This window comes from Nicotiana tomentosiformis, chromosome 1 (assembly GCF_000390325.3).
Source record: "Nicotiana tomentosiformis chromosome 1, ASM39032v3, whole genome shotgun sequence".
NCBI classification, from domain to species: Eukaryota; Viridiplantae; Streptophyta; class Magnoliopsida; order Solanales; family Solanaceae; genus Nicotiana; species Nicotiana tomentosiformis.
Genome location: NC_090812.1, coordinates 108,344,481 through 108,358,776, shown reverse-complemented (window position 1 = coordinate 108,358,776; position 14,296 = coordinate 108,344,481). Strand labels below are relative to the sequence as shown.

Sequence of the window (14,296 nt, the reverse complement as noted above, 5' to 3'; positions counted from 1 at the left end):
GTCCGAGATCACTTCTCTCTTACAATCGACATCTTAGTGCATTTAAGCATCGGCCCATGGGGGATATCGATCCCTTCGATGATCATGTGGATGATGTGTTGTGGCTCTTCTTGTTTGTTTTGTCTATTAAAATCTCTATTTTTGAAATGGTTTTTGGCCCGGTCACTTAAAAACTCTCGAAGATGCCCTACATTGAATAACCAGGCTACCTCCTCTCTCAACTGCCTGCAGCCTTCAGTTATATGGCTATGGGTGCCATGGTACTTGCACATTTGATTGGCATTTCTCTGGGCTGGATCGGACTACAAAGGTCGAGGCCACTTAGTATCTTTGATGCGTCCGATAGCCGACACGATGGCGGTTGCATCGATGTTGAAATTATATTCTGATAACTATGGTGCTTCCTTCTGTCAAACCCATTCTTGTTCATCAGCCCCCGAGACCCTTGGCCTCGATCACTTCTCCTTTCACCTTGTACGAAGTTGCGCGCAGGTTTGTTACCCCTACGATCTTCGTTATACGGCCGATATCGGTCCTTGTCCTTGGTTCTCGGTCGATGTCCCTTTTAATGACGGACCCAAAACTCAACTGGTCGTCTTCGACTCTAATCTTCGATTGATATCGATTGTGTACATCGTCCCAGGTAACAATCGGGTACTCAATTAAGTTCTGCTTCAACTGTCGTGAAGTCATCGAGCTTCGTTCAGTCTTTGAGTGAAAGCTTGAACAGTCCAATCGTCCGTGACCGATGGTATATCCATTCATTCCATTTGGAAACGAGATACGAACTCTCTTAGCATCTCCTTATCTTTTTGCCTTACCTTGAAAAGGTCCGACTTCCTGGTCTCGACCTTTATGGCTCCGGCATGTACTTTTACGAAAGAATCTGCAAGCATAGCAAAAGAATCGATAGAGTTAGGCGGTAAATTATGAAACCATATCATTGCACCCTTTGATAGGGTTTCCTCGAACTTTTTCAATAATACGGATTTGATCTCGTTGTCTTCTAGATCGTTCCCTTTAATGGCACATGTGTAAGAGGTAACATATTCATTGGGGTCGGTCATCCCATTATATTTAGGAATTTCGGGCATAAAGAACTTCTTGGGGATCGGTTTGGGAGCTGCGCTCGGGGGAAAAGGCTTTTGTACGAATTTTTTGGAATTTAAGCCCTTCAATACCGGTGGTGCCCCCGGGATCTGATCAATCCTGGAGTTATAAGTTTCTACTTTTTTGTCATTTGCTTCAATCCTCTTTTCTCCTAACTCAATTCGTTTTGTCAGTTACTCGAGCATCCTAATAATTTTGGGATTAGTTCTCGATTCTTGTACATTTGATCTTACTATAGTTGGACCCGTTTTGTAGGTGACTTCTCAGGGTGGACCGGGCTCGGTCTTGCTTGGTGTCTGGGTTTGGCTCTGTAACTGAGCTATTGCTACCTGTTGAGCTTGCAACATTTCAAAAATCATACGCAGGCTGATCCAGTCTTCTCCAACATTTTGGGTATTTCGAACTGCAGATCGAGTTCCACCATGAATGTTGTTTTCGGGGTCAGAACATTAGTTCGCCTCAATGGCCACATGTGAATTGACATCAATTGGATCTAAGGCTCGAGTTCCAACGGGATCGACGTGGCCTTTCATCCCCGGTCGTCAGGTTGTTGTTCTCATCTTGAAGGCCAACTTCGTTGTCGATAGGTAGGGCCATTAATTGAGAGTTCATCGTTTTTAACCTGAAATCAAAGACAATTCCAAGAGCAAGTGTAAAATGGTGTGTTTTGCAGAGATTCGTACCAAATAACCATTGTTATCCTTAGCCCCACGGTGGTCGCCAAACTGTTAACCCGAAAAACGGATAGAGTTGAATTTATACGTAGTTCTAAGAATACGTAGTATAACTTGATACAAATTGGAAAAATAAGTAGAAATATATTGTATAATGACTGTAAAAATAAATGAATACAAACCTAAATTGAATATAGAATGATTGATAAATAACAAGATAAATCAATATCGTAAGCCCAAAAAAGAATAATATTTGACTATATGTTATAAATCTCAATAATCTCTGAATGTGAGAATGTATCTGCCTCCCCTTTTACAAATGTTAGCCATTCCTAATATAGTGGAGGAATCCTACTTTGGATATAATTAAAAATACATAGTAGGGATCCCATGATAGGTTAATTAATTGGCTTTTCCTTGATTCAAGTCGTGATTTCAGCCGAGATTCTCTCCCCAAATGAGGCTATAACGGCTTTGTTGTTCCTTGGCTCGATCTCGGTATTTGATCGGTCTCTGGGTCTCGAGCTCGAGCTTGACTTGACCTCGGTATTTGATCGGTATCTGAGTCTCGAGCTCGACCTTCCAACTTCACATCACAGCTCGATATTATAATGATGAACCTCGGTCCATTATGCTCCGGTCCTGATTAGTCGCACGAAGAACAAACTCGATTTTGACCGTATACCCAAACCAAAAAATGGAAGATGCACGGAAAAAACTAGAAGTAGTTGATACCTTGGTTACTAGAAGTTCGGAAAATGGAAGCAGTGTTGATGAGGTCACCACGCTAGGAATCGCATGGGCCAATTGGTCGGCAAGATTGGAGTCCGTTTGATGTTTGGGTCCATGTCTTTTCCAGTTCCAAATTTTTGCATCACACCTAGTAGAATATAGGAATCGTGCAACATACTTCAAGTACTACTCCCTTTATATATTGTGAATGATTAAAAGGCGCCCATATTTCCTTCATTCATGACTCATCCCATTACCTATCTACACAAGAAAACCATGTTCTCACTTCCATCCCACGGATATGTAAATTTCAACTTTTAATTACTCATCTATATACTTAAGAGTTTTCTTGACAATAACAAATAAATAAGATCTATAAAGGTAGGATATAGCAAGTTAAAATTTCAAAGTACATAGTACTTCAAAAATTCTTTAAAATACATATAAACATATTTATATAATTGATAGTATAAGAAATTTTTACACTATCGATTAGTGCAATATTTTTAACTTTTTATAACATATAACATGTCTTATCAATTAATTCTTTTTTTAAAAAATATAAAAACGGATACTTACAAGTATCTTTTAGATGACTTAATAGTAAAAAAATAACTTTATATTATCTAGGTATAGAAGTTAAAGTTAAAGTTAAAGTTAAACTTTAAATATTATATTATTTGACAATTCTTTTGAGTCAATTAGAAGAATTAGGTTTCCATTAGGGGTGGGCGATCGGGCAGTTTAGATTGAATTTAAAATTTCGGTTTGGATTTTTGGTTTTCAGATTAAAGAAATGACAATTCAAATCCAATCCAAATAAGTTCTGATTGTATCGGATTTTTTAAGTTCGGTTTCGGATTAATCGGTTTGGACAATTTTGGATTTTCGGGTTTGAGCTTATAAGTTGAGATGTTTCTTCTTTTTACAAAAATGAATATCCAAATGAAGTACTCATATTAAATTACCTGAAAGGTTCCTCATTATCACCGCAATCATTCAAATAAAGTATTCAAGTAATGAAATTATTATCAAGAAAATGCAACAAAGACATTAATACGCATGATAAGAAGTAGCAATAGTAAAACCATATCCAAATAGAAAATATTATGATAGTAACTTAGTAATTAATAGTGAATATATGAGATAACATCTGATGGGTAGGGTATCGAACTTATTACTACTGGCATATGGATAATGGACTAAATATAAAGTATAAAATTTTGAATTTTCGGATATCAACAAATTCGAAGTACCAAATCCAATATCTAATTCGAAATTCAAAATTTTAAAAAATTAAATCCAAAATTCAATCCGTAATCGGAAAATCCAAACCAAAAATCCAAAAAATTTGGATTTCGGGTTTGCCCAAAATACACCCCTAGTTTCCATAACACAATGCAAATTAAAGAGAAAACAAAAAGGAGGACCAGCCAAGAGGAAATGTGATGTAATATATCAAATCTAGTGAAGTCTTGATGACAAACCCATTAAACTTTACTTGTCTGCTTCATACTCTATTACTAATGCAGTTTAAAATGAGTCAACTTGCTCTGTTCACTCCAACTCCCATCTCCATGTCTCTGCATTTTCAAACACCTCTCTCTCTCTCTTGAACAGCACTTATTACACATAATAACTAAGTGCATGTGTTCCTCAAAACTCTCCCACTTCATTCAATGATCTTATTTATTTATTCATATTTGACTTTCCAAGTTTTGAGCTGTTGATAAAATTCATCCTATTTCATTTCTGACCTGTTCCTCCATAAGAAAATTTTTCTCCACTTCCTTGGCTTCTTTTTCTTCACTCATACAAAACATATGTGACTCAACTTAGATCTCATCATATTATTACACCATTCATCTCTTTTCAAACATCTTTTTCTCATAGATAACAAGCATATATATTGTATACATCTTCTTTATAGTGTTAATGGATGCAGCACCAAGACATCTTTTTTCATTCAAAAACCAGCAGAATAACATTAGTATAACTCAACCTCCAATGGGTGCAGTTTCAAGCAGTGGCTTCCCAATAATTGGCGTTGCAATGTTAGGAATTATGGCCATTGGTTTTCTGCTAGTCAGCTACTATATCTTTGTCTCTAAATGCTGCATCAACTGGCAACAATTCGACCCTTTAAGACGCTTTTTTAGTACGCGGCCACGCCAATATGAAGACCCTTTAATGGGCTATTCCCCTTCAAGAGAAAGCAGAGGACTCGACGAATTGGTGATAAGAGATATTCCAACTTTTCAGTACAGCAGAAATAGAGTTGGTGAAAGAAGTTTTAGGAGATGTGTGGTTTGTTTGAATGAGTTTAAAGAAGATGAAATGTTAAGACTTCTTCCTAAATGCAGCCATGCTTTTCACTTGGATTGTATTGATATTTGGCTTCAAAATAATGCTAGTTGTCCTCTTTGTAGAACTAGTATTTCTGGCGCAACAAATAAACATCCACTTGATATGATTGTTGCACCAAATTCATCACCTCAAGATCCTCATATTCCACTTCTTAGAAGAAGTAGCATTTTAGGGAGTGAAGAAGATTTTGTAGTGATTGAATTAAGTGGTGAACTTGAGGCACAAAATAGAAGTAACTCTATTAGTAGGGAATTGTTGCAGTCTCAATCAAGAAGTCACTCTTCAAGAAAATTTGAGCAGAGGATTGGAAAGTTAACAAAACAGCAAACAAGAAAGTTTTCAATTATGGGCGATGAATGCATTAATGTAAGAGAGAAAGATGCTCAGTTTTCAGTTGAGCCAATTAGGAGATCTTTCTCTATGGACTCTGCGGCGGACCGACATGTTTATTTGTCAGTGCAAGAGATGATAAGGCATAATAGACACCTCAGAGAGGTGAGAAATAATGGAGAAAGTAGCAGTAGATCAATTCGCAAATCAATCTTTTCTTTTGGACATAGAAGATCCAAAACTTCAGTTTTACCCTTTGAATTTTAAGTATAATCTGGAATCTGTTAGTTTGTTCAGTCTTTGTTGCAAAGTTGACTCCCTGATACAAATACTAACATGGTTTTTTTAGTTTCTTTTACCTTTTGCTTCAAATTTGGTTCATGGTTGTAAGTGAAGATATTTTGATTGTTCTTAGTACAAGAATAGGAGATAGCTGTGCAGAAAAAATCATAGCTAAGACATTATGGCTAGGTAGCAAAATAATTTTGTTTCTTGTAGCTATTGGTCATGAGTGAAAATGATTGTGTTCTATTTAATCTCGACTACTTGATCTCTTATCCTTTTTATCTTGAGAGTCCGAGAAAACCAGAGAGAGAGACTAAAAGAAATGAGATAAGGGTCCAATCCATGGCAAGGGACCCATTACAGCATCACAAAAGTTTTTTGGCCATATTAATGGATGTTTTTCTGAAGTTAATAATATAATCACCACAGATATGATCGGTCAAACTTGAAGAGCACATTTTTCTAGGCACAAAATGTGAACATCAAAACTGGCCTTAAGCTGTCTTGGAGCAGAGGAAAGAGTTGGAATCTATAATTTAAGAGTTTAAATGATAAACAGCTTTAAATAAATTAAAAAAATACTGTGCAATTTAATCAGTTATAGCATATTATTTCTCGATTCTTCAGATTACCATATCATACTTGATATTACATGTTGCCGGTCAGCTTCACTTATTAGTATAAAAAATTATTCATACTATCAAGAACATAAACACATATTATGTAGTCACCAAACTGGAGAGCTTTTTTGTCAATGAATCCAAAATGGAACTGGAGAGCTTTCGACATCTCTCCTTACCTAATGTAGAATTGTTAATTGTTTAGCTAAACAACTCTATGCAAAGATCAAACCGAGGACAATTCTCATGCGCAGGCTATTCATTTCTTGAATATTTTCAGAAAGTGATAGTGGAGCCCAAAAATCAAAATGATATAAGTAGACCATTGCTTAATTAGAAAGTCTTTTTATCAATTTGAATGCACTAATAAAGTATTAACAGAAAAAAGTCAAACCTCAAGATTCACAATCTACGAAAATAAAGTAATTCAAACTCTCTTTCTCTCGTACAAATTTTTTATTAAAGATTCTGCGTGTTCCAAATTTTTATGTCACAAAATGAAGAGACAATAAACGAAAATGTAGCATGGTCAATTCCCACGTCAAATTCCCTATTTCTATGCCACGTGAGTTTCGTCAGCACCAACATCACTTATTCCTATATTTCTGTAAACTACACCTAGAAGCATATGCTATTTAGTAAGCAGTTGGCACCAGTAACAAGCAACAACTCCTTCAATCCCAAACAAGTTAAACAAGTCGAAATGTAAATTAGACGAGTGAACATAGCATATAATTATGTTTCAATCTCAAACAAGTTAAAATTGATTATATGCTTACTCGTTGTTCAGGTCGTTCCATTTAAACTCGTCTCAGTCCAATATTAGCAACGACAAAAAGAACCTTGCTGGAAGCCCAAAAAAACAGAGACGACTTAAACTCATCCAGTAATTTGACATTCTTTGAACATGAAGATTCAAAACATATCAACCAGATACACTTGGGAATGAAAATGAATCAGCAGCATTCTTAGCTATGTGATTTCCAGCATCTGGTAAATAATGAGAGAGGCTTGAATATTAAAAACGACTTATCATGGTAGATGAAAGTTTTGCAGACTGATGGATCTTGTAGCTTTAATATCTTCAGTGAAGCTTATAAGAATGTATTCCAGCGAAAAGGAAACATCAAACTAACAAATGGTATTATTCCTTCAATGGAAAGAGCGCGTTAATAAACTTATGTAGAAACTTATGTTGCACTTCTTTGCCTCTCAATGACTGGAATACCAACTTGCGAGTTACTACTAAAGCCAACTTCACTAGAATTAGCCAAAGGCAAGGCCTTCATCACGGTCCCATCGGATATACCAGAAGCTTTCTTCTTCAGTTGTTCGAGAAGTCGATGAGCTTCCTTAAGTTCATCTACTGCACTTGGACCATGGCCTTCCCAAGCCTCTATTGCTTTCTCCTGGAAGTTTATTGCAAGGTGATAGCTGAAAAATCCCATCTAAAAGGTTAGACATCTTTTCACACTCAATCAAGAACATCACAAAAGCTAGAACAAACCAGTCAACAATATATATGCTCACCCCACACACACACACACAAAAAAAAAAAAGTGAACAAGTACCTCGCGCGATCGTACTTTTCTAAAGATAACCAACTTCTTTCAATTTCAAGCCTCTTCAGGAGCTTAAAGTTATAATTGAAGAAACTCACTTGCAACGGTCAATTTAGCTCAGTTCTCGGCAAATTTGATTTCCAAACCTAAGGTTTTAGGAGAACATGTACAGGTCCAGGTAATTATGTCGTTGAATTTGAAGGCATATGCTACAACTACTGAACCCCGGGAAGCATAATTGGCCCTGACAGCCCTGAAGTTGCGTGAGCAAATCACTGCATCCACTTCTTCAAGATTCTTAAATTGCACTTCCGCAGAGCCTTCTCGAGATTTAATCTATTTGCTTCTGAGGATTTTATTTTACAAAGATGACTAAAGGTCAGTGGAAACATTATAAAGACTATTTTTGTCCTCAAATTTAGAAGTGTACGGAGAAGTGAGAACACGCTTGTAGCATATAAGTTTCCACCTAGAGTCTAAAACAGATGCAGTAACAGAAAGCATGGAGAAGTATGACAACTAACAAATATATGAATGTAGCCGGTCGGAATTGATCATAAAACCATATTACAAAGAAAGTCAATATCAGTATCTGCCTATCAACATGTCATCCAAGGTTATGACGTATTTTTCTGGACGCACAGAAAGGCTCCTTAAAGCCCTTATCTAACTCAAGAAAATCCGAAAACAGTAATAACCAGATGATTTAATTTCTGGCATAGTGGTAATTGAACAGCTTCAATCCTTGTACAAGCTAATAATCTAATGTATTGTGCTGCTGCTACTGAAAAAGCAAAGGAATGAAGAAAGATGCTATTCGGTTATAGCTAGTAAGTCGCAATTAAATTTAGCATAAGCAGTACCAGCGACCCCAAATGGAATTGAGTGGGGCAGTTGACCCCAATTAAACTATTAAGAGCATTAATGCCAATGCACTACAGGTGGAACTATGTCTATCCTGACACTTCTAGGAAATGCTCAAAACAGAGGTGGTGTGATTTGTGCAACCTATGCACCATTTAGATGCTGGACACCATTAAATAATACCCAGGGAACAATTTTGAACAAACATCCTATGCTGATCAAATTTCTTGGATAGAAAAGGTTCTGTTTGAGCTTTCCATTTTTCAAGTTCATTTTCTTTTTCAGACGCATATACTTCTGTTAACATAAAAAGGAAACTCCAAATGTAGGGTTTGGGGTAAATCAAAAAGGGTTTTACACGCAGAACATCTTTCTTCAACCAAAACAAATTATACCACATAGTTTGTTTACTGAGCCAATACATGGGTATCCTTTGTAGAGTATACAATATAAATCACTTAGCTTGATGTGATCAATTGTCCTAAGATCAATTCAATAAATAAACTACTTCCTAATCTCAAACTAGTCGGGATTGGCTATATAATCCTCTATGTCCAATCCGTTTATTTGAATTTATTTCATTCCAACACTAGTGTGATTGGGTTTTTTAGGCAAATTAGGAGTTCCCTAAAACCCTCTAGTTTATGATGATGATGCTTTTATTTTCTATGGGACAGAATAGAAACAACTATAATATTTATGGCTCATTTTGATTTTATTCGAGGTAGTATTTGGGCTTACATAAAAATATGAGATAGAGATCTTTGTTTCAAATAAACGAATTAAGGAACAACCAGCAATTAGCAGACACTTTGGGTTGTAGAGTTGAGGAAATACCAAAAGTATACTTGGGCATTCCTTTGGGAGAAAAAAACAGGTGGAACCTGATATGCAAGGTGTGATTGAAAAGTTTGAAAAGAGACTTCCAATACTAGCAACCGTGTTAGTCCTAATGGTGTCTTGGATAGTATTCTTACATATATAATGTTCATGTTCCATGTGCCTGCATATGTTGAGAAACATCGAACAGAATAAGGAGCAGTTTTCTATGGGAAGAAAATTGCGATCCACTCCGTGGAACTGTCTACCATAACCGAAACCACAATAAAAGTGGACATAGAAGTTTTAAAAAAAAAAAAAGCTAGAGGCTACAGAACAAATGCCTGCTGTTCAAATGGTTATGAAGATTCGGTAGAGAAGAAGCCCTCTGGATGCACAGAGCTTGGTGTACCAGGACAGTAACCCTACCTAACATATCAGTTTGCTGTTTGGAAAAGCATAAGGAACTCACGACATGAATTTCACACACTAGTAAAACTGGAAGTTGCTGATGAAAAGAAGATCAAAATGTGGCAAGAAGCATGGCTAGAATAAGGTCCATTAAGGAAAGCAAGAAATTACTATTGAAGGCTGAAGATTAACTGACAGGTGAGAACTATAATTCTGAATGAAATTATCAGGATTTGGAAGAAAGGGTGGCCCAACATATTCTTATTCTATTTTTATAAGAGTGGCCGAACATATTCTTAAGCTGGAGAATGCCCCAAGCCTAGGCTCAACATTAGATTCACCTGCATGGAAAGCAGGTAAGAGTAGCTCATTTTCGGTAAGTCTTGCTATAACTTGCTGGTTATGGCAGAGGAAGCAACTGGCCCTAAAAGGTTATGGAAGAACAAGAAATCTCTAAAAGTAATGTGCTCCACATGGATAGTAATGCACAAAACCTGCCCCACCCAGAAAAATCTATGGAGGGATACATATTTGTTGCAGATGCTACCTGTGTAATAATGCAGAAGAAGACTTGGCACACCTATTTCTTCACTGTCTCTATGCCCATATATGGAGAAAGTTTAGAAGGCTGTTGGGAGTAAGAAGAATGATACCAGCAAAGTGAGAACTGCACTACAACTGAAGACAATATGGAATAGCATACCCTTGTGCATTATATGGACAATAACGAAGGAAAGAAGTTCCAGATTTTTGAAAGCATTAATGAAATTCATTGCATAATATTTACTTCTCAAAAATACCCCTGTGCATTATCTTTAATGAAATATTTTTCCCTTCTCAAAAATATTTACTTGTGTAAAGTCGTCTTCTTTTTGGTGTAAGATGAAAGATGTACATGATTTTGACACTCCTTTTAACTCTATTGACAACACTTTTGATTGTCTAGACTCCTTGTATCTTGAATAGGAGACTAATTCATACATCTTGTATTTCCAGCACTCTCTTGGCGCTGTTTTGTGAATAACCTTTACTCGTCAGAAGGGGAAAAAAGATGTTCTCTAAATCTCACAAGAGAAAAAACATTTCCTCGGCCTCAAATATTATTGGTTAGTTCTATATCCTTGACCTAATCTACTAATTATAAGCTTGTATTGAGATACCAGTGGTGTCCAGCCCAACTTGCATACCTCGACTATCCCATCGGGTACTACATACATCTATTTGTTACCTCTATCCACCAAGATTTAGGCAAATGGGAAGAATCACCTAATTTTTTTGTTTTTTTTTTTATCTCTGCTGGATTTGAACCCTTGTCTCCATTGATGTTCATTTCGACTTCTTCGACCGCTACGCTATACACTTGGTTGCAAAGCTACGAATGTCAAGCTGTCTACTTAGCTAGATAAACTTTATCAATTGTTAGATCTACTATGGTTCATATGTGTGAATCAAACTCAAACAACTAATAGTTGCAATTAAAGCTTCACAAGATATTTCAATTGTGTCAAGTCACCTTCCGAGATGGATAAGTACAGGTTTTGGTGTTGTTTCCATCTACTATCCTCCTTTACATATCTCCATCTTTAAAAGAAATAGGAATTCATACCAACCATGAATGACTACAGATGATTGATCAAATCTATTGGTAGTAAGCTGTCTCAACATGATCAAACTGAGGAGATACTCTATCACCGTCACATAGTAGCAGCAGACCAATAATCTCTATGAAGAAAAGAGAGACTCTAAAAGTTGGTATCGACATACTTCCAATGTGGCAGAACAGTCATGAGGCAGTGTATACCGCTAGGACACAGTACATTATAGCGCTGGAAAGACTAGTTTTTTACAACTTGTATGAGAGCACAGAGGACAAATAGAGCATGCAGAAACTTGGCTTACGAAACAACGTGTCAGATAAACAAGGTATACTGAAGACTACTAAGAGGAGCCCCTATTCCTTTGACCTATTAATAAGATGTATAAGAGGAATACATAAAAAAGACAGCACCATATAAGATGCATATCGACAAATTCAAGAGGCAACATGAAATAAGAAAAGGCAGAAAGGTAATCTCACAAATCAAACTTAAAGATTTTAACTTCTTGTTTCAATAAATGTTGCATGGACTCATTTAAACGTACACGATACAGGGATGTGCAAGTATTGCATACGAGTACGTGCAGTTTTTGCTAATTTTTATTATATTTGGCATGGCGTACCTGTACCTACCTCACAGGCCCATTTAATTGGTACATGAGAACAAATGAAGGATTCATATAACATAGATTTCAATTGCTCAGATGGTGTACTTGGTATTTGGTAAAGGTAATGGCATTCAAAGAGAAAAACGCATACTAACAAATGCCGATATAACTTAAAGAAGATATTGAATTTCTTACCTCCCCATGACAGCATATGCTTTTGAAAGGTTTTGGCATGCTTCAATTGAATCGGTGTGATGAGGACCAAGAGAAACATCCATGATATCCTTGGCATACGCAAAAACCTGTGCAGCAGATTGTGGTCTATCCAATTCCAAATATGCTGCACCCAAATTATTGTAAACATAACCAACTGCATAATGTTTTGATCCAAAGCTTTCTTTCAGCCTCTCAGCTGCATCCTCCAAGAAAGGAATAGCATTCTGCACCCCACCAGTTAAGAGAAGTAACCAACCAACTCGCGCTGAAACACTTCCAACTGAATGTTGTTCCTGAGGCAGCTTTTCAAGCATTGACAATGTTCTCTTTAATAGTGATATAGCAGCTTCAAACTTATCCATTGTCTCATACAGCATAGAAATTTCCATGTATGCCTCAGCAACTTCAACAGGGGAAACTTTTTCTTTCTTTCCAAGGATTCCACATGCAATTTCAAGGCACTTCTCCGTATCCGTGTACTTTTCCTGGTTGCATAATGCTTTTGCCATTGAGATAAAGACCATAGCTCTATCCTCACTCTCTTTTCCAGTCTGCTGAACAACAGCCTTCAAAGTATTAATGGCCTCATCATATCTCCCCAAGGCTATCTGCATATTGGCTGCATCGATCTCAGCACGAAGCAAATCAGTATCAAGACCCCAGTTTTTCAGAACTCTTTGTGATAATTGATTTTGTTCCAATGCCTTCTCGTGTTCTTCTAATCCGGTATAAATAACTCCTAGAAGCCTCCTATCATGTGCAACCTCTACAGAATTAAGCCCAAGTTGTGCCTGGTGTATCTCCAAAGCCTTCAAACAAAATGGTAGAGCCTCCTTAAAATGCAAAATCGCGACATATGCCTCGGCTACATCCCTATTTGCATTTCCAAGTTCCTTACTATCACTTTCCAGAGTCATCTCTTTCAGCTCCAAGGACTTCCTAAGATTAGTAAGGGCCTCCTCTCTCCTCCCCATAGCCGTTTTCGTATTACACAATTCAAGCTGAACAGCATGAAGAATAGGCCTAATATCCTCAGCACTACAAGAACCATCCTTTTCTAATTGACCCAATACCCTATTAGCCCTATTAAGATATCCTAAACTGTCATTAAATCTTTTCAAACTATAACAAGCAGAACCCAACAATTGCAAAGTCATGGCAAGAGGCAAAGACAATTTATCATTACTATCCAAGATTTTCAAAGCTCTATTAGCAAAAGATAGAGCCTTTTCAGGATCCTCACCTTCTTGGTCAAGTTTGAGACCTATTCTCAAACATGGCAAACTAAGTTCCCTCTCATCAAAGCTTGTCTCCATTTCTTGAAAGACCTGAAGCATTTCTTGAATGGTCTTTGCTGACTCAAAAGCCTCTTCAAGTTGTGATCTTTCTCTAATCTTTCTCTGTCTTGAGGATAATTGAGGTGGGTTTTGGTCCACAAGTGTGTTGAAAGTTTGAGTTTTGACATTGGAGAAGAGTAAAGCTTGAGTATTTTTGCAAGATTTGAGATGGGTATTTGATGGTTGAGGGGATAAGGGTTCATTTGTATTGATGCTGGTGCTGGGGAGGGAAGAGAGGTAGGAGATGAAGTCTTTGGAAATGAGAGCGAAAGAAGTTCTGGCATACTCCTGGAGATGTGGAGCAGCTAAAGATGAAACTCTTCTCATGGTGGTGTTCAGGGAAAGAACCTAGTATGGTGCTGGAGTATTTGCTTCTGTTAAACCCTGTAAAACCCTCGGTTGAAGGTTGTTTGTTTCATTCGTCATCGCTTCATGATTTATAAAGGAGATGTTTTTTCCTCTTTCGGGATCCTTACACTAACAACCGTGTAGATTTATTGTTTACTTTTATCGGATATATATAAATTAAATTATACATATATTATTAGTTAAATCATATAAATATTATATTCCACAGTTATTTTTAAGACTATTTTTCTTCTTTGGATGAGAGTTGACAGAAAAAAGAATTAGTATTAGGATAAACTCGAGAAAATAAAAAATATGGTTTGAATCTAACCCTTTTCAAGAATTTTCACGGGGTGGTCTTTTTAAGCCCTGATGTTTAATTTTCATCCCATTAAAAACAATTATGCAAAAATATT

At 36.8% G+C, this 14,296-nt stretch overlaps 2 protein-coding genes across 2 annotated transcripts; one reads left to right on the top strand and one right to left on the bottom strand.

Annotated features, from left to right (window-relative positions):
* Window positions 1–3,907: 3,907 nt before the first annotated feature.
* Window positions 3,908–5,719, top strand: LOC104112820 (RING-H2 finger protein ATL16-like). The gene has a single exon (XM_009622845.4). The coding sequence runs from the start codon at window positions 4,452–4,454 to the stop codon at window positions 5,478–5,480; it is 1,029 nt and encodes a 342-aa protein (XP_009621140.1). The 5' UTR covers window positions 3,908–4,451; the 3' UTR covers window positions 5,481–5,719.
* A 1,250-nt stretch (window positions 5,720–6,969) lies between these two features.
* On the bottom strand, window positions 6,970–13,990 carry LOC104112818 (protein KINESIN LIGHT CHAIN-RELATED 1). The gene is made up of 2 exons (XM_009622844.4): window positions 12,175–13,990; window positions 6,970–7,552 (listed from the first exon to the last, which is right to left on the bottom strand). The coding sequence occupies exons 1-2, from the start codon at window positions 13,857–13,859 to the stop codon at window positions 7,309–7,311; spliced, it is 1,929 nt and encodes a 642-aa protein (XP_009621139.1). The 5' UTR covers window positions 13,860–13,990; the 3' UTR covers window positions 6,970–7,308.
* Between the last annotated feature and the right edge of the window lie 306 nt (window positions 13,991–14,296).